This window comes from Dendropsophus ebraccatus, chromosome 2 (genome assembly GCF_027789765.1).
Source record: "Dendropsophus ebraccatus isolate aDenEbr1 chromosome 2, aDenEbr1.pat, whole genome shotgun sequence".
Taxonomy (NCBI): Eukaryota; Metazoa; Chordata; class Amphibia; order Anura; family Hylidae; genus Dendropsophus; species Dendropsophus ebraccatus.
In genome coordinates, this window is record NC_091455.1 from 213,202,610 (window position 1) to 213,220,061 (window position 17,452).

Consider the following 17,452-nt stretch of genomic DNA (forward strand, 5'->3'; position numbering starts at 1 on the left):
ATGACGTCGCAATCCTGAGCGACTCGGCGAGATGACGTCACCACAACTAAAAGCTACGGCGCCACATTCCGGGTGTGAAGTGCTCTGTGTCTGACGAGGAGTCGGACTTCGATGAGGTGAGGTCCGAGTTATTGGAGGGGAAACGGGGGCTGCGTCTTCTATAAGCCGACACTGCGCTGTTCTCTGTGCTGTTTTTTTTAAATAAAGTTTATTGAAAGGCTTTTAGGTTCTGTCAGTCCTGCAGTACAGGCACCGCTCCCATTAGGGGCTAAGCGGTCTGCGTAACCATGGTAATCACGTGACACACTTAGAGCACATATAGTGATTGAATAATCTTTATTTAAAAAATAAAAATAACATTTTGTTTAATAGATACTATGGGTAATTTCCATTGTAATTTATGTTTCAGCTCAATCGCTCTGCTGCACTGTGACCCAACAACAGCTCCGCCCACCCTCAGCCATAGCAACCAATCAGCTTTCAGCTCCAGGAAATCCTTAAAGGGGGCTCTCTTGGATTAAAAAAAAGGGATTTTTTTTTAAATACAGGTTGTGTGTGGTATTACACCTTGTCTCCATTCACTGCAGTGTAAGGGCCCTATTCCACCAGACGACTATCGTTCAGATTATCGTTAAATCGTTCGAATCTAAACGATAATCGCTCGGTTGAAATGCAGTTAACGATCAACGACCGAACGAGAAATCGTTGATCGCTTTATAAGACCTGGACCTATTTTTATCGTCGCTCGTTCGCAAAACGTTTGCAAATTGTTCACATTGAATAAGACGTCGGTCGGTCGTTCGCAGTAGACACGAACGCAATAGCGAAGTAAAACGATTGCAAATATGATCATAAGTAACGATTATCGTTCCATGGAAATGAGTGAACGTTTTCAGGTCTTTCACAATAGCGGTCGTTTGAGATCGTTAATCGTTAACGATTATGCGAACGTCCGGTGGAACAGGGCCCTAAGTGAGCTGCAATACCGCACACAGACCGAGGAGTAGAGTGGTGCTGTTTTTGTTTCTACTCTTTTCTAATATTGCACAACCCCTTTAAAGTGTCACTGTCGTTGAATTATTTTCTGCAGAAATCAATAGTCCAGGCGATTTTAAGAAACTTTGTAATTGGGTTTATTAGCTGAAAAAGGAATTTTTATCATGAAAAAGCAGTTTGAAGCTCTCCCCCCTGTCCTCATGGTTTTCTATGGAGAGGGGAGGGGTGGAGGGAGATGAGGCACCAAAACAGGACAACAAAGAGTTAATTTACAGCTACATCACCGGAAATCTCCTCTGACAGTCAGCACTGACCTCTGAATACCAGCTTTCACACATGTTCCGCTGTGTAATCCTTTGTTCTCTGCTGGCGACCAATCTCCCCCCTCCTCCATGGGTTACACAGGGCCCAACTGATGTAACAAGATGAGATTTCCTGATAATGAGCAGTGAATGGGAGAGGAGGGGGGGGGGGAGGAACCTGGGGAAAGTCTTTTTGGATGCAGATAATGGCAGATTTGCCTAATAAACCCAATTACAAAGTTTCTTAAAATCGCCTGGACTATTGATTTCTGCAAAAAAAAAAATATATATAACATGACAGTGACACTTTAGGGACATGAAAGCAGTCCTCTGGGTGCTATGGGCAGCAGGCGTGCTCTAGGGAGCACTGTGCATGCAGACGACCCATAATTCTCGAGTGCCTTGGACTCCAGGTCCTAATTGTTCCTCTCTTTATGGTCAGTGGGAGCAGTGGCTATCTCCTGTACACGCTGCTGTCCCCATCATAGAGCACGGACCTGTCTTCGAGGTTGCTGCTCTTGTCCTCAGGTTGGGTGTGGGGATTTGCAGCTCGGTTCCATTGAAGTAATGAAGCTGAATTGTAATACCTCACACAACCTGAGGACGGCTTTAATGAACCCCTTTAACATTACAGCTGATAGATGTAGATATTTTTATAATTATTGTTCTTTTCTGTCAGATTACAGATATGCCTAAGTGCCTGGTGTCCGGCTGCTCCAATCACTCGGCCAACAAGGACAATGCCCAGAAGGGGATCACTCTGCATTCGTTTCCCAGCAACTTGTCCACCATAAAGCTCTGGCTCGCCCAGATCATCGAGGATCGGGAGGACATCGAGAGCGTCGCAGAGAAGATCCTGCAGAAAAAGAGCGACACTTACCGGATCTGCTCCGAGCACTTCTCACCGGATTCCTACAGACAGACCCTGAAAAAGAGGATTCTCAAGGACGATGCGGTGCCCTGTTACTTTCACAAGGAGCCTCCGTCCTCCACAAATAAATGGAAGAAATGTGACGCAACGTGTAGCCGGCCGGTCACGAAGGATGCCGCCACACAGACTGATCCTTGCCGTGACACCAGGGACACAAGCACCGCAACCACTTCCTGTGGAGCGCCACATGCACAGGTAGGTACTGGACTTATATCTGGGGACAGAAGGGTTACTGTAATGACTGGATGTGCCCATTAAAGTCAACGGGGTCTGTTGTGTGGATCCAACAACTCAAACTTCTGCTCCGATGAAGCAATTAAATGCAAAATACAATGAAGGTGTTGTGCACATGTGACCATAGCCGTATACTCCTGTATATAAGAGTCAGTAGAGGTGCGCTGTAACAAAAAACCATCTAACACAATACAGACCCGTCCTGCTGGAATAGCTTATGGGGGCAACGTTTTTTTTTTCTTCTTGTCCCTTAAGATATCATAGGTTACTTCCTCGTGACACGTTTCTCATCTGTTCTTCCAGTTACAGGACTCCCCCCAGGCTGAGCGATTCTGCACCGTGACCCCCATGGATAATGACAGAATAGACACGACTGACAGGATCCTGAGGCTCACCCTGGAGATCATGTCCCTCCTGACCGGAGAGGTGAGCGATGCTGGAGACGATGACAGAGGAGTGAACTGAGATAGAAGCCAAAGGCTGGGACCCAGGAGCATTAGTGCATGAAATATTATATGGGGAGCAGTAATAGAGACACTGTGGTTGGGGGTACTGTGATGGTCTTTCTGTGGTTGGTGGTACTGTGATGGAGACACTGTGGTTGGTGGCACTGTAATGGAGACACTGTAGTTCGTTGGTGGTACTGTAATGGAGACCCTGTGGTTGGTTGGGGGTACTGTAATGGAGACACTGTAGTTGGTTGGTGGTACTGTAATGGAGACACTGTGGTTGGGGGTACTGTAATGGAGACACTGTGGTTGGTTGGTGGTACTGTAATGGAGACACTGTGGTTGGTGCAGCTTTTGAATACCAGTGACTGAAGAAGCTGGATGGCGCCCTAGGGAGTCCTGGAAAACCTGGATATAGACATAGGCCATAGGCTGTACCCACCAGGACTCTGTAGGGCGGCATATGTCATATGCCAATGATCGGCCATGCTCTCTGTCGTCTCTGCTGCTGACCCATCTCTTATGTAGCACAGTTGTTTCTATGATGTCACGGCCATTTTTATTCTCAGGGCTACACAGTTGTGAAGAAGACGCAAGATGATCAGAAAGCTTCTAGCACCGGAGGAAGAATCAGAACCTCTGAGATTACCAAGGAGATCGTACAGATCACCAACCAGATCATTCAGCTGCTGACAGGAGAGGTGAGCGCTGCCGTCTCCCTGTGTCATGTTTCTGGGATCTCCTGGAAATTTGTGTATTAGCCAAGGGATGGAGAAAAACAATGTTTACAGATGAACTGGTATCAGAGAGTTATACAGATTTGTAATTTACTTCTATTTCGAAATCTTCAGTCTCCCTGTACTTATCAGCTGCTGTATGTCCTGCAGGAAGTGGTGTATTCTCTCCAGTCTGACACAGTGCTCTCTGCTGCCACCTCTGTCCATGTCAGCAACTGTCCAGAGCAGGAGAGGTTTTCTATAGGGATTTGCTGCTGCTCTGGACAGTTCCTGACATGGACAGAGGTGGCAGCAGAGAGCACTGCAGAGAATACACCACTTCCTGCAGGACATGCAGTAGCTGATAAGTATGGGAAGACTGGAGATTTTTTAATAGAAGTAAATAACAAGTCTATATAACTTTTTGAGAGCATGTTTCCCACAGAATGCCCTTTGTTTGCCCTTTAATGTTTCTCCTGTTGAACCTCCGCAAATAATTGAAGTAACGTCACTTCTTTTGTATAGCGCCATAATTGAAATCTAAACGCATTGATGTCTGGATGTGAATCCCATCAGGTGTTCTGAGACGTTGTCTGTACGGACTGTTGTGCATTTCAGGTCCCTGCGCGGTGTCAGGATGTGGCCGTCTACTTCTCTATAGAAGAATGGGATTACGTAAAGAAGCACCAGCACCTGTACCGGAGCGTCTTCCTGGCCGAGCAGCCGCCATCACACGGTGAGGAAACCATGCGGATCTGTAAGAGAGATGACGTCACCTCCACAACAATCCATAGTCCAAGGAGGGTTCGGCCCTCTGTGTCAGGTGCTGCTCGGAGAGAGGAGCAATAGCAATAAATTATGAAGACAAAATCTCGGCACTCACCAGTAGATTGTGATGGTTTATTGTCCGTCCATAGGTTGGTACAAACAATACAGGTCATCTCCATCCAGGCAGCTCTATTATAAGTCTATGTAGTGCTTTATACATACCTGATCCGTGCCGACACGCGTCCGCCATCTTGTGCCAAACGTCGTCATCGGCCGGCCGGCCCGAACACCTTCGATCTTCCCGAGTGCCGGCCGCGTCATCAGCCGCTGAGCCGCGATTGGCCGAGCACAGTTATGCTCAGCCAATCGCGGCTGAGCAGCTGATGACGCGGCCGGCACTCGGGAAGATCGAAGGTGTTCGGGCCGGCCGGCCGAAGATGACGTTTGGCACAAGATGGCGGACGTGTGTCGGCACGGATCTGGTATGTGTAAAGCACTACACTTCCGGGTACACGGGTGGGGGTGGTGGTACACGGGGAAGGGGGCCATTCACAGACATAACATACATTACAAAGTTGTATAACTTTGTAATGTGTGTTATTCTGTGAATAATTTTTTACCGCCGCACTACCCCTTTAAGGGGGTTGCATCTTATCAAGGAAATTTTGAACATTGCACCATCAAAAAAATAAAAAAACTTGTCTAGAATTGACCTCTATTTTATTCTCCACAGGAGAACGTCCTGTTTTGACTCGGGAGCATGAAATAAAACAGCTTGTGAACCCCACATCTATAAAGTCTCCAGCTGGTGGGGAGAGCTTCTCATTTGACCTTAAAGCCGGAACAGACGGCGAGGACGGTGGCATCAGTACAGCAGCAGAGGAACCATTGTCTTGTTCAGAGTGCGGTAAATGTTTTAAGTTACCCCCCCCCCCCCCAAGATCAGGGATGGGGAATTTGCGTCAATCCAGCTGTTGCAAAACTACAATTCCCATCATGCCTGGACAGCTTCGCTTTGGCTGTCCAAGCATGATGGGAATTGTAGTTTTCCAACAGATAAAGGACCTGGGTACCAAAAACCACAAAAAAACAGCAACATAATAAACATTTTGATTGGTCGGGGTGATTGCTTCTTTCCTCGCCCTCCACCTGTGAGCAGCTGGTTCTAATGATTGGTCTGAAGACGCGGATCCAAACCGATCAAAAGTTCTGTGCGTTAAAATGTCCATATATTTATATGATCGCATTCATTCCAGGACATTCCTCCAAGTAATCTCTCATTCCTGCACACAAAGTAAGAGAGACATTATAGTCTGCTATGGAATCCATATATATGTGTGTGTATTCCCCTATAATAATAGATACAAGAATGTGTCTAGAACTTCCATTTATTTCCTTCTCACCAGGTGAGGAAGCCGAAATAGAGGTTGAAATAGAAGAGCCATTGAATGACTGGACTCCCATCTCTGTAACGTCTCCGTCTAGTGGTGAATATATGTCATCTGACCTTAAGCAGGAACCACTGTCTGCAGACGGCATGGACGGTGATGATTATACGGGCACAGCACAGGAGCCGCCGTCATCTTCTTCAGAGTGCGGTAAATGTTTAACATTGCAGTCATTGCATCAGCTCAATTATACAGAAGAAAAGTGTTTGGTTTGTCAAAAATAATTTACATATAAATAAATCTTCATGGTACTGTAGTGACACAGCTGTACCATGAAGATATAAACCGTTGCCGAGCTCCCGGCCTCATAATGATACATAACGCCAGGAGGTCCGTGATTCTGGTCTGTAGCATCTTCCGTGTACAGAACCGTAAGCATGGAACGTGTGCATACCCCCTTAGGATTTCCTGCAAGGGTGCAATGTGCTGCTCTATACGGAGGATTCCAGAAGCTTTCTTCCACTTGATGCTTTGTCCTCTTCTACATCATGGCGCATCAGTCTGCGTGACACTACAGAGACGACACAAATGTATAGGAATTCCACTCAGCTTTTATTCCTGACCGGACACTAGAGCCACAGTAGGCGACACTTGTAAAGCAATTATACTAATTGTAATGGCGCTGATTCCCGTTATGGAGCATTTAAAGGGATTGTGTCACCTAGATTTTCTTCTATTGATTAGTCTGATACTAAAACTTGTTCTTTTATTCTAATCTCTTTCTATTTTCTGACTGTAATTTTTTTATATCACTATTTGTACATTGTTATTGGAGCGGCCACCTTGCCTAGGCTGTTCTTAACAACACTTAGGGCCACATGTATCATCCTGCGAACGTATGATTTTCGGCGGAAAGTGCCGATTTGCGTATTATTTTATACGCAAATGGCCGATTTGCGAATAAAATATTCGCAAATCGGCACTTTCCGCCGAGTACGCCAGGGGGGGCGGAAAGGGGGCGTGTAGTGGGCGGAACGGAGGGCGCGGACTCAGAGTCCGCGCGATTTACCATCTGTTCCGCCCATATATACGCCGAAAACCTACTCCAGTCCTCAGCTGGCGTAGGTTTTCGGCGGTGCGCACCGGCGCGCACGGGATTTATGTAGAGGCAGTCCGCCTCTACATAAATCTCCGTAGCGCCGGAGCTGCGGGGACATTTTTAAGTCCGGCGTAAAAAACGCCGGACTTAATAAATGCCACCCTTAGTGATATGCTTTACAGCAAGCCTCATGGACATAGACGACAATAGGCAAACTCTGTCCCCTTGAGATGGATGTGAGACATTACTGAGCATGCTCTGTGACCTGTGAAGAGGTCATTCCACAGGGAGCTGCTATTGTCTCTATCTACTAGTGTCACATGACGCTGCAATGCTGTACAGATCACTTTACTGCAGCCTCCTCTTATCATTACAGACACAACAGGAAGTCTCAGATTAGTTTTAGCCCCAGTGGTGAGAATGAGAACTGCAAGATATCAGGATTATTTAATAATATTGAGAAAAAAAATGGAAAATTAGAAAAAATGTCACCAAAAATGTAACCTAAAAATATTATTTATATAATAAGTCATTTTCTGATGACACATTCACTTGAATGTGCCTTGTATAATGGAAATATCAGCAGCAAAATGAATAAAAGAATTTGTCCAGAACTTACATTTACTTTATTCTCTGCAGGTGAGGAACCATTGCTGACTCCTAAGCACGAAATAGAAGTTGAAATAGACGATCACTACACAGATGAGTCTCTAAATGACTTGAATATGGAAACTCTGACCTCTCCGAATGATGGCGACCGTATCTCACCTGACCTTAACGACCAGGAACCAATGTCTGCAGCCAGTATGGAGCAGGATGACGGCACCGACCCGGCCCAGGAGCCATTTTCATGTCCAGAGTGCGGTAAAAGTTTTAAGTTTTCCTCAAGACTCAAAGCCCATAAGCTCGTTCACACGGGGGAGAAGCCGTTCTCGTGTCCCGAGTGCCGCAAGTGTTTTTCGAGGAAATCGCAACTTTCTCAGCACAAAAAAATTCACACCGGCGAGGAGCAGTGTTCTTTCTGCGGGAAATGTTTTACACAGAAATCTAAACTGATCCAGCATGAAAGAACCCACACGGGGGAGCGGCCCTTCTCCTGTCTGCAGTGTGGACGCTGTTTTGCGCAGGAAGCAACCCTAATAAAACACAAGCTCATTCACTCAGGGAAGAAGCCATTCTCCTGTTCAGAATGCGGTAAATGTTTTATGCTGAAATCTTACCTGCGCTGTCACCAGAGGACTCACACCGGAGAGAAGCCCTTCGCCTGTTCTTATTGCCACAAGGGCTTCTCGCAGAAATCGCATCTCTCTGAACACGTTAAAATTCACACGGGCACAAAACGTTTCAGCTGCTCAGACTGCGGCAGGAGCTTCACGCAGAGATCCGGCCTCATTCTGCACCGGCGCCTCCACACAGGCGAAAAACCGTTTTCTTGCTCGGACTGCGGTAAGCGTTTCATAAAGAAAGCTCAGCTCATTCAACACAAACGGATTCACATGGAAGAGGAGCAGTGTACGGTGTGCGGGAAATGTTTTACACATAAATCAAAGCTAATCGATCATCAGCGAGCCCACACCGGGGAACGGCCCTTTACTTGTCGTCAATGTGGGAAAAGTTTTTCACTCAAGACGACGTTGACGAGACACCAGCGACTTCACTCGGGGGAGAAGCTTCTTTGTTGTTCTGAGTGCGGTAAATGTTTTATGCAGAAATCGGATCTGTATCGGCATCAGCGGATTCACATGGAACAGCCACTTTAAGCTAGAGAAAAAATGCACATACATAACTGTGACCTTCATTGGTCCTTCTGGATGCTCCATATTATATCTGTGTCCTTGTTAGGGTATGTTCACACTGAGCAAATCAGGCGGCATTCCTGCCTGTCTTAGTGTCCCATAGCCTGTGGAAGAGCACACGCTGCTCCGCTGCTCTCCACTCGAGGAAGTGACATGTCATGTCTTTGAGTGGAGAGCTGCGGCAACAGAGGAGTGCTCACTCTCATAGACAGGCTATGGGACACTGAGACAGGCGGAATTAACTCAGTGTGAACATAGCTATAGATTGTACGGATGGTTTGGATTTGCAGCTAGGTCTGCCTTTACAGTAGGTTACTATAAAAGTGAGTAATAAGCTACTATATATACACAAATGATGCTTGGCGATCAGGATGATGGAGTTGTAGGAGTTCCAGTGTGTTGTGAACAAGGCTTGACCAGAATTCAGGCATTAAGAAACCTCCAGCCATTACAAAACAATTCCCATCATGTCTGCCGTTGGCTGTTCAGGCACAGTGGCAATTCTAGTTTTGCAATAGCCGGAGGGCCGAAGGTTCCCCATTGGTGTAATCCAATAATGGGGTGCTACAGGAGAAAAGACTTTCCAATTGTCAAAGAGATACTCCGGCAAAAATCTTTCTTTCAAATCAACTGGTTTCAGAAAGTTATACAGATTTATAATTTACTTCTATTTAAAAACTCCCAGTCTTACAGTGCTTATCAGCTGCTGTATGTCCTGCAGGAAGTGGTGTATTCTTCTCCACTATGACACAGTGCTCTCTGCTGCCACCTCTGTCCATGTCAGGAACTGTCCAGAGCAGCAGCAAATCACCATAGAAAACCTCTCCTGCTCCGGACAGTTCCTGACATGGACAAAGGTAGCAGCAGAGAGCACTGTGTCAGACTGGAGAAAATACACCACTTCCTGCAGGACATACAGCAGCTAAGTACTGGAAGACTGGAGATTTTTAAATAGAAGTAAATTACACATCTATATAACTTCCTGACACCAGTTGCGGTCCGAATCGGCAGGTGATGCAGTTATTGTCCTGAAAAACAACTTTTAAACTTGCAGCCCTGTGCCAAACTGGCGTGGCCTAGAGTGTCTATGCATTAGGGCTCGTTCACACAGAGCAAAAGCAGCAGAATTTCTGCGCTGAATCAGCGCTGAAATTTCAGTCGTTAAAATAGGTGCAGAGCTAATTTCCTTTATGTTGAATGGAAATTCTGCTCTGCAGTTCACACGGTGGAATTTTCGCACTGAACTAATCCGCTTTCCGCCAGAAGAATGAACATGTTCATTCTTCCGCTAGCGGAAGCCTATACAAATCAATGGGGCTCTGATTTTCTGTTTCAGCGCGGAATACGTGCGTATTCAGCGCGGAATACAAGCGGAAATTCCGCGCTGAATCAGCTCGGAAATAGGGGAAAAAGGGGGGGAGGAGGATTCTAGTATATTTTCTGGTATAGTCTAGTTTACACGCCAAATACTTGCTGAATTTCAGCACTGAATGCATGCGGATTCAGCGCGGATTCGAGGAATATGCAGGGATTCTGCTTACATTCTGCTCGGAATTCAGCGTCAGTTGATTTTAGGCGGAAATATTTCCTTGTGTAATCCGCCCCTTTTGCTCTGTGTGAACGTAGCCTTAGGCTGGCACCACCTCTCTGTCCCTCCTCATCATTAGGAATGCTCCAGGCAAGTATTCTGCTATTTATCACCTGTGTGAACACTGCACATGGGCTGGATTGTTAAGGCACCTGTGCAGTGTACTGACAAGTGAATAGAAAAAAAAACCTGCCCGGGGCATTCCTAATAATGAAGAGGGTGAAGAGGAGGGATGGAGGGGTAGTGCAAGCCTAGGGCATAGACACTAGGCCATGCCAATTTAACACTCCAGGACAGATCTTGGATTGGCAGATTATAGGTACAGAGTCGCTTTAACCCCTCAGATGCCACAGTCAGTAGTGACATTGAAGGTGTATGACAGAGGATGGGACTTCCACTGTCAAGGTTACCATGGTAGCTGGAAGCCTTAGAGTGTGTGCATACTACGGATTCTGCCGCCTGTCCTATAAGCTCCATTCTATGCTCAGGCAGATTCTGCCGTCTGCCCAAAGAAATGACACGTGTGCACATACCCTAAACAAGTGCTTCTCAATTCCAGTCCTCAGGCCTCATCAACAGGTCATGTTTTGAGGCTATCCCATAGAAAGAACACCTGTGAGAATACCTGATGCACTGAGTATAATTATATCACCTGTGAAATACTAAGTAAATCCCTAAAACATGACCTGTTGGTGAGGCCTGAGGACTGGAATTGAGAAGCACTGGTCTAAACAAAGTATTTACCCCCAAGTGTACGTAAACTTTTTTTTTTCCAACTTCCGATATGTCAGACATTGTAATCAGGGAGGTTCTGGCTGCTGAGATTTTCATCGATCAAACTCAGGCCCTCCAGCTGTTGCAAAACTACAATTCCCATTGTTCCTTCTCAGCCATGATGGGAGTTGTAGTTTTGTAGTCTGCATTTGACACCCATTGTAAGTGAGAGAAGCGCACAGCCGCCTGCTCTGTCCCTTCGCTTCTGTATGTCATCTTCGGAAAGTTGAGCATGTTGCTTATGGCGGTCTCTATGTATCTGTATGAGGCCACTGTGGTGTCAGGACTCCATATATTTGGCTTTTAGATGATAGGACACAACGACCGATCACAACAACACGTCAGAAGGTGAATAAAAGTTTAGTTACTTTATTCTTGTTTGTTTTTATTTAGCAGAAGTATTAAAACCCTTTATGTGATTGTATCAACCCAGAGAATAAAATGGCTTCCCCCTCACAGAATAATAAAACCCATCCCCCACTGATGGGGAAGTATCGAAGTTATGAACATTGTCCCATATAATCCACAGCTGCTGCGCAACTCCTTCTGAAGAGGAAAATTCCTGCAAGGTGTAAATGGTCTGTATGAGGGTTTAGGTGGAATAATATATGCTGCAGCTGCTGAGGAACCTCTTTTATAAATAGGGAGCTCTACATGTCAATCTGCAACAACCACTAGTCTCTGTATAATCAGCAGATTGACATCACAGATTATACAGAGATTTTGCAGAAATATCAATGAAAAAACTTGTGTCATATAACGATATACTAGAACCGTACAGATCTCACCAGGATCAGGCTGCAGATTGGATTTAGTTAAAGGTTACCTTGTTTAAAGCAACTGGTTTACGGACGTTCTATAGATTTGTAATTTACTTCTATTTAAAAATCTCCATTTTGCTTGTACTTATCAGCTGCTGTATGCCCTGCAGGCACAGTCTGACACAGTGCTCTCTGCTGCCACCTCTGTCCATGTCAGGAACTGTCCAGACCAGGAGAGGTTTTCTATGAGGATTTTCTACTGCTCTGGACAGTTCCTGACATGGACAGAGGTGGCAGCAGAGAGCACTGTGTCAGACTGGAGAGAATACACCACTTCCTGCAGGGCATACAGCAGCTGATAAGTACTGGAAGACAGGAGATTTTTAAATAGAAGTAAATTACAAATCTATAGAACTTTCTTACATCAGTTGATTTGAAAAAGATTTTCACTGAAGTACCCCTTTAAAGGAGAAGTCTGGCAATAATTTTTTATTGAAGTATTGTATTGCCCCCCAAAAGTTATACAAATCACCAATATACACTTATGGGAAATGTTACTTCTGCACCAAGGCTTCACTTCCTGGATAACATGGTGATGACACTTCCTGGATAACATGGTGATGTCACTTCCTGGATAACATGGTGATGTCACTACCCGACTCCCAGAGCTGTGCGGGCTGTGGCTGCTGGAGAGGATGATGGCAGAGGGACACTGAGGGACACAGGGCACTGGAGGGACAATGAGCATCCCTCTGCCATCATCCTCTCCAGCAGCCACAGCCCGCATAGCTCTGGGAGTCGGGTCATGACATCACCATGTTATCCAGGAAGTGACATCACCATGTTATCCAGGAAGTGAAGCCTTGATGCAGTAGTAAGTGCAGGGAAAAAGGAACTTTATAAGCATTTCCCGTAATAAGTGTATATTGGGGATTTGTATAAGTTTTGGGGGCCAATACAATACTTTAATACAATACTTTAAGGTCATCAGGAATGTACCATGATTAAAGTTTGAAAAAAAATAAAATAAAAAAACAGCATTAATGATTTTAGATAATTTAAATGAGATTTTGTGCTTTTTATAAAAAGAGGCGCAGCAGCAGTCGTCGTCGTCCATGTCTCATCACTGTGAGTTCATTCTGTCATTTTACACCATTTTGTCACTGACTTCATTGCTGAGGACGACCGTGTAAGGAGCAGAAACACTGCGGCCAAGTTGGGAATGCCTTATGGCTCCTGCTGTGATGTACAGACCCCCGTCCTTCCTATTTCACATCTGACCTGCAGTGTGCAGATATAACTATAGGTGGTTGCCGATGGCATCTGTGATATTGATGGCTGGGGTGGGGCCGACGTGAGTCCAGATATACCCTCTCTCAGGCCGGGTAGGTAATGTGGGGAATGGTGACGATCGAGACTTGAAGTACTCAGACGGTGCGTGGCATACAAAGTCCAAGCAGTCCATTTTCCTTGGAAGATCTTCATCTGGACCTTGAGACATCAAAAGAAATCAATAACTCACAGTATATAGAAATATATATCAGCGCAACAGGAGCGTGATCGAGTCCAATCGCTTGACTTTTAATTATCAGTGGCTGAAGATGAGTGATGCAGCCCTGGAAAACATACATATGGCTTACAGATGTATCCGTGTTTTCCCAGACTCCCTGGGCTGCATCCAGCTTCTCCAGACAACGGGAATCAGATGCCAAACGATCGGACTCAGACCTGCTCCAGTATCCCTCATCTCATGTCTCATTACTCCAAACGTATTGTGACAATGCTGAAAACAATGAGTTCAGTGATGATATCGGCAACCAGCTAACCAATGCCATCGGCAACCAGCCGACCAATGCCATCGGCAACCAGCCGACCAATAGCATCAGCTAAGGCAGCATTCTCCAATCTACAGCTGGTGCAAAACTATGGCCTGATGGGGCATGGCTACAAGTTGGAGATCACCGAGCTAGAGCAAGTAAAGGAAGAAGTATTGTTTCCCCTACTATAAATTATCTGGAACCAGTGGCTTGTGTTGTACGCACTTGTAATATCAGATAATTTACAGTAGGGGGCGCAATAGATACATAAAAGGTGTAAATGTACCTTTAAGACAGGGGTGGGGAGTCTTTGGCCCTACAGCTGTTGCAAAAATACAATTCCTATCATGAAAGGCCACAGGTTCCCCATCCCTGCTTTAGGGACTGCAGACACTTACCTATGATATAAGTAGCTGGATCAAAGTGATCCTTCGGGCTGCAGACTGTGGGGATCAGCCACGTCAGGGCGGCGCTCTTCTCACAATAATGATCCTGTACAAAGCCTCGGATCTGAGCATAATAGGTTTTACCGTCATCTTCATCAATAACCGACACGACGTCACCAATCTGATAATACAGACCCTGCAACAAGGAGCGGAGACAAAGGGTCTAATAGAAGAGATCACAGACTATAGAGCTCAATTCCTTAGGGAGCGATCACCCCCACAGGATCCACAGCAGAAACCAATGGAACTAGACAACAGAACACAGCAGCAAATGTCCCGTGTGTGTGAATGCACCCTAAAAGGGGAAACCAGGGCAGCTTTCATGTGTACAGAAGAGGGGGAGCTCTACCACTGTCTGTAAACCTGTGTTCCCCTTCCTTGCTATATAGTTTATAGATGGTATAAAAAAGGGGAGGGGGAGGGGGTCAAACTCCGGCCCTCCAGCTGCTGCAAATCTACAATTTCCATGATGCCTGGACAGCTAAAGCATGATGGGATTTGTGGTTTTATAACAGTTGAAGGGCCTGAGGTGCATGCGGCATTCTATTCAATGAATAGGACAGGCAGAACTTCAAGCGGCATCCGTGGCGCAGGCTCCACTTGAAATTCCTCGAGAGTTACTCAGTGTGAACGGGCCCTTAGAGGATGCGGCTGCCCTACAGAATGACGTACCTTGTGGAAGATGGACTCGGAGGTCACTATGGTGGATACGGCTTCTGGAGCTTTAATGGGCTACAAAAGTAAAGGAGAGAAAAAAGGAAAAGCAGAAGATGAATCATTACTAGAAGCAACTTTACAAAATCCTCAATGCTACTGAGCACACAGCCGTATAAGAGGGGAGGGGGGGGGGTCTCCAAACCTTAAAGTGGTACTCCAGCTAAAATCTTTTTCTTTCAAACCAGCTGGTTTCAGAAAGTTATATAGGTTTGTAATTTACTCCTTAAAAATTTCCAGTCTTCCGGTACTTATCAGCTGCTGCATGTCCTGTGTATTCTCTACAGCCTGACACAGCGCTCTCTGCTGCCACCTCTGGACAGTTCCTGACATGGACAGAGCAGGAGAGGTTTTCTATGAATATTTGCTGCTGCTCTGGACAGTTCCTGACATGGACAGAGGTGGCAGCAGAGAGCACTGTGTCAGACTGGAGAGAATACACCACTTCCTGCAGGACATACAGCAGCTAATAAGTACTGGACGACTGCAGTTTTTTTAAATAGAAGTATATGACAAATCTATATAACTTTCTGAAACCTAGTTACAATTCTGGGGTACATACAAAGACATAAATCATACAGACATTACAGAGATATACATATAATTATCCATACATGAGGAGTGGGGAAACGTGTTATTCAAACCATGGACACTACAACACTGCTTTCTTGTAAAAACAGAGCCACCCCTGTCCTCAGGTTGAGTGTGGTATTACAACTCTGCTCCATTCACCTCAATGGCACCTGACCATGCTGTGGGCCGTCACATCCTACCATATATATATATGTGTATGTATATACTCACGTTCTTCAGTTTGAATATGTGTCGCCTTCCTTTGCCTTTGGTTGACACCTTCTTTTCCACGGCCGGAGCGGACTTGTATTTCGTGTTCCTCAGTCGGGCCGATCTTCTGTGGATTTCCTGCTTGGACTATGGGAGAATAGAAGAGACAAAAGAAGTCAAAGGGGAGGAGACAGAACACAGAGCCGCCATGACAACTGTGAGCGACCAACAGAGCGGGTGGGATTAGAGAGCCCTATTCTAGCAAATGACAGAGACCAGATCATCTATTAAAACTTTATGGCACATTCTAAGGTAGGAGAATCCCTTTAAACCAATGGAGTCTGATCTATATGGGATGGTATGACCATCACCAATGAGAGTGACCTCTGACCTGTTTAGTGCTTCCCCCATTGCTCTGCTGGGCAGTGGAAGTACTGGCGAAGCTTGTCCCGGTGTAGCCGCTGCTTGTGGCGGTGCTGCCGCTGTAGCTGCCGCCCCCAGTGCTGCCTTTCCCGGTGCAGCTGTTGCACAGGATCTCTCCCTGGCTTCCTTTCTTCCACATGGAGGAGGAGGTGGTTTTGCAGATGCTGCATGTTGGTTTTAGTCCAAGAGGCATCTAAAGAAGTAAGTGCACAGACATAGTACAATATATAATAGATTTTCTCCGGAGTATCCCTTTAAGTGCATGTAGACGGCCCCTCAGTGTCACAAACACAAAAGGAAGCATCAGGGACAACGTGCAGGAGCTCCGAGCAATGGAGGAAACAGGGAGGAAAGCGGAGAGGTAGCAGCACGACATCCTATACAGCCACATGGTGTGTATCCAGAGACTGTCCCTGATAGCTGTACCTGACCCTTACTGGCTCCTGAATGATGAAACTTTATAAACTATCCCAGGAAGTGACAACTATGTGATGACATCACTAACCTCCAGCAAATGTCACTGCTCCTTCATCTACAAATCACCTAGAAGACAAAACAGACAAATGTTAAAGGAACGCTCTAAGGGTCCTATTACACCAACGGATTATCTGACAGATTTTTTTGAGCCAAAGCCAGGAACAGACTATTAACAGAGAACAGGTAATATAGGAAAGACTGAGATTTCTCCTCTTTTCAAATCCATTCCTGGTTTTTGGCTTACAAAAATCTGTCAGATAATCTGTTGGTGTAATAGGACCCTAACAATAGTCCACATCCCATATAAACATCATGACATTACTACTCCTGTACGTATGCCCAGTTCTATCCTGTATTATACCCCAGAGCTGCACTCACTATTCTGCTGGTGGGGTCACTGTGTACATACATTACATTACTGATCCTGAGTTCCATCCTGTATTATACTCCAGAGCTGCACTCACTGTGGGGTCACTGTGTACATACATTACAGTAATGAGAAGAACTACATGCCCCAGCATACCTCGTGCTTACAGAACCGCAGAGGCACACACGCAGTATGAACAGACCTCAGTAACACCTGGCGTTTGGTCACCGGATTCTCTCAAGTGTTCAGGATGAAAACCGGACACAGGAGAAGTGTCAGTGTAAATAGAGCCCAGCTGCGGCGGGCAGAAGACGCCGCAAACACATCCGGGTCACGGGAGGCCACCGCAAGCTGATTCGCTAGGATAACAGTGACGTAATGTGCTGGGAACCAATAGTCAAGCAGGACTGATAGCGGCGGAAGTGCCACGTCATTCGTAAGCGACAACAGGCGGCTGGTTTATTTAAAGGGACCGCCACATGGAGTTCGGCACTTTGGAGCTGACATGAAGTATTGTACAGGATCTGCACTGATGACGCACACATAGCACATTACTAATGGATCCTGAGCAGTAAGGTGGGAGGAGGGGTGTCAGTTTTTCATGACAACCAATCAGGTCACTG

General features: G+C 45.9%; 2 protein-coding genes across 4 annotated transcripts; one reads left to right on the forward strand and one right to left on the reverse strand.

Annotated features, from left to right (window-relative positions):
• Nucleotides 1-9,368, forward strand: LOC138784940 (gastrula zinc finger protein XlCGF48.2-like). 2 transcript variants are annotated; one of them, XM_069960644.1, is made up of 8 exons: nt 1-116; nt 1,978-2,424; nt 2,767-2,889; nt 3,482-3,613; nt 4,247-4,364; nt 5,130-5,303; nt 5,803-5,994; nt 7,523-9,368. In XM_069960644.1, exons 2-8 carry the CDS (start codon nt 1,987-1,989, stop codon nt 8,641-8,643), a joined length of 2,298 nt encoding a protein of 765 aa, XP_069816745.1. In that variant the 5' UTR covers nt 1-116; nt 1,978-1,986; the 3' UTR covers nt 8,644-9,368. The 2 variants fall into 2 exon arrangements, with proteins under 2 accessions (XP_069816745.1, XP_069816746.1); XM_069960645.1 differs by having other exon boundaries at nt 5,133-5,303.
• A 3,497-nt stretch (nt 9,369-12,865) lies between these two features.
• Nucleotides 12,866-17,164, reverse strand: GATAD1 (GATA zinc finger domain containing 1). Of its 2 annotated transcripts, none has more exons than XM_069960648.1 (7): nt 17,032-17,164; nt 16,491-16,528; nt 15,954-16,178; nt 15,584-15,709; nt 14,738-14,797; nt 14,018-14,201; nt 12,866-13,293 (listed from the first exon to the last, which is right to left on the reverse strand). In XM_069960648.1, exons 3-7 carry the CDS (start codon nt 16,176-16,178, stop codon nt 13,103-13,105), a joined length of 786 nt encoding a protein of 261 aa, XP_069816749.1. In that variant the 5' UTR covers nt 16,491-16,528; nt 17,032-17,164; the 3' UTR covers nt 12,866-13,102. The 2 variants fall into 2 exon arrangements, with proteins under 2 accessions (XP_069816749.1, XP_069816748.1); XM_069960647.1 differs by having other exon boundaries at nt 16,986-17,164.
• Nucleotides 17,165-17,452: the final 288 nt, after the last annotated feature.

Coding starts and splice junctions, on each gene's coding strand:
- LOC138784940 (XM_069960644.1), top strand. CDS start 1,987: ATGCCTAAGTGCCTGGTGTCCGGCTGCTCCAATCACTCGGCCAACAAG. Junction 5,304..5,802: donor ATTGTCTTGTTCAGAGTGCG/GTAAATGTTTTA, acceptor CCTTCTCACCAG/GTGAGGAAGCCGAAATAGAG. Junction 5,995..7,522: donor GTCATCTTCTTCAGAGTGCG/GTAAATGTTTAA, acceptor TATTCTCTGCAG/GTGAGGAACCATTGCTGACT.
- GATAD1 (XM_069960648.1), bottom strand. CDS start 16,178: ATGCCTCTTGGACTAAAACCAACATGCAGCATCTGCAAAACCACCTCC. Junction 15,710..15,953: donor ATGGGGGAAGCACTAAACAG/GTCAGAGGTCAC, acceptor ATTCTCCCATAG/TCCAAGCAGGAAATCCACAG. Junction 14,798..15,583: donor ACATATTCAAACTGAAGAAC/GTGAGTATATAC, acceptor TTACTTTTGTAG/CCCATTAAAGCTCCAGAAGC.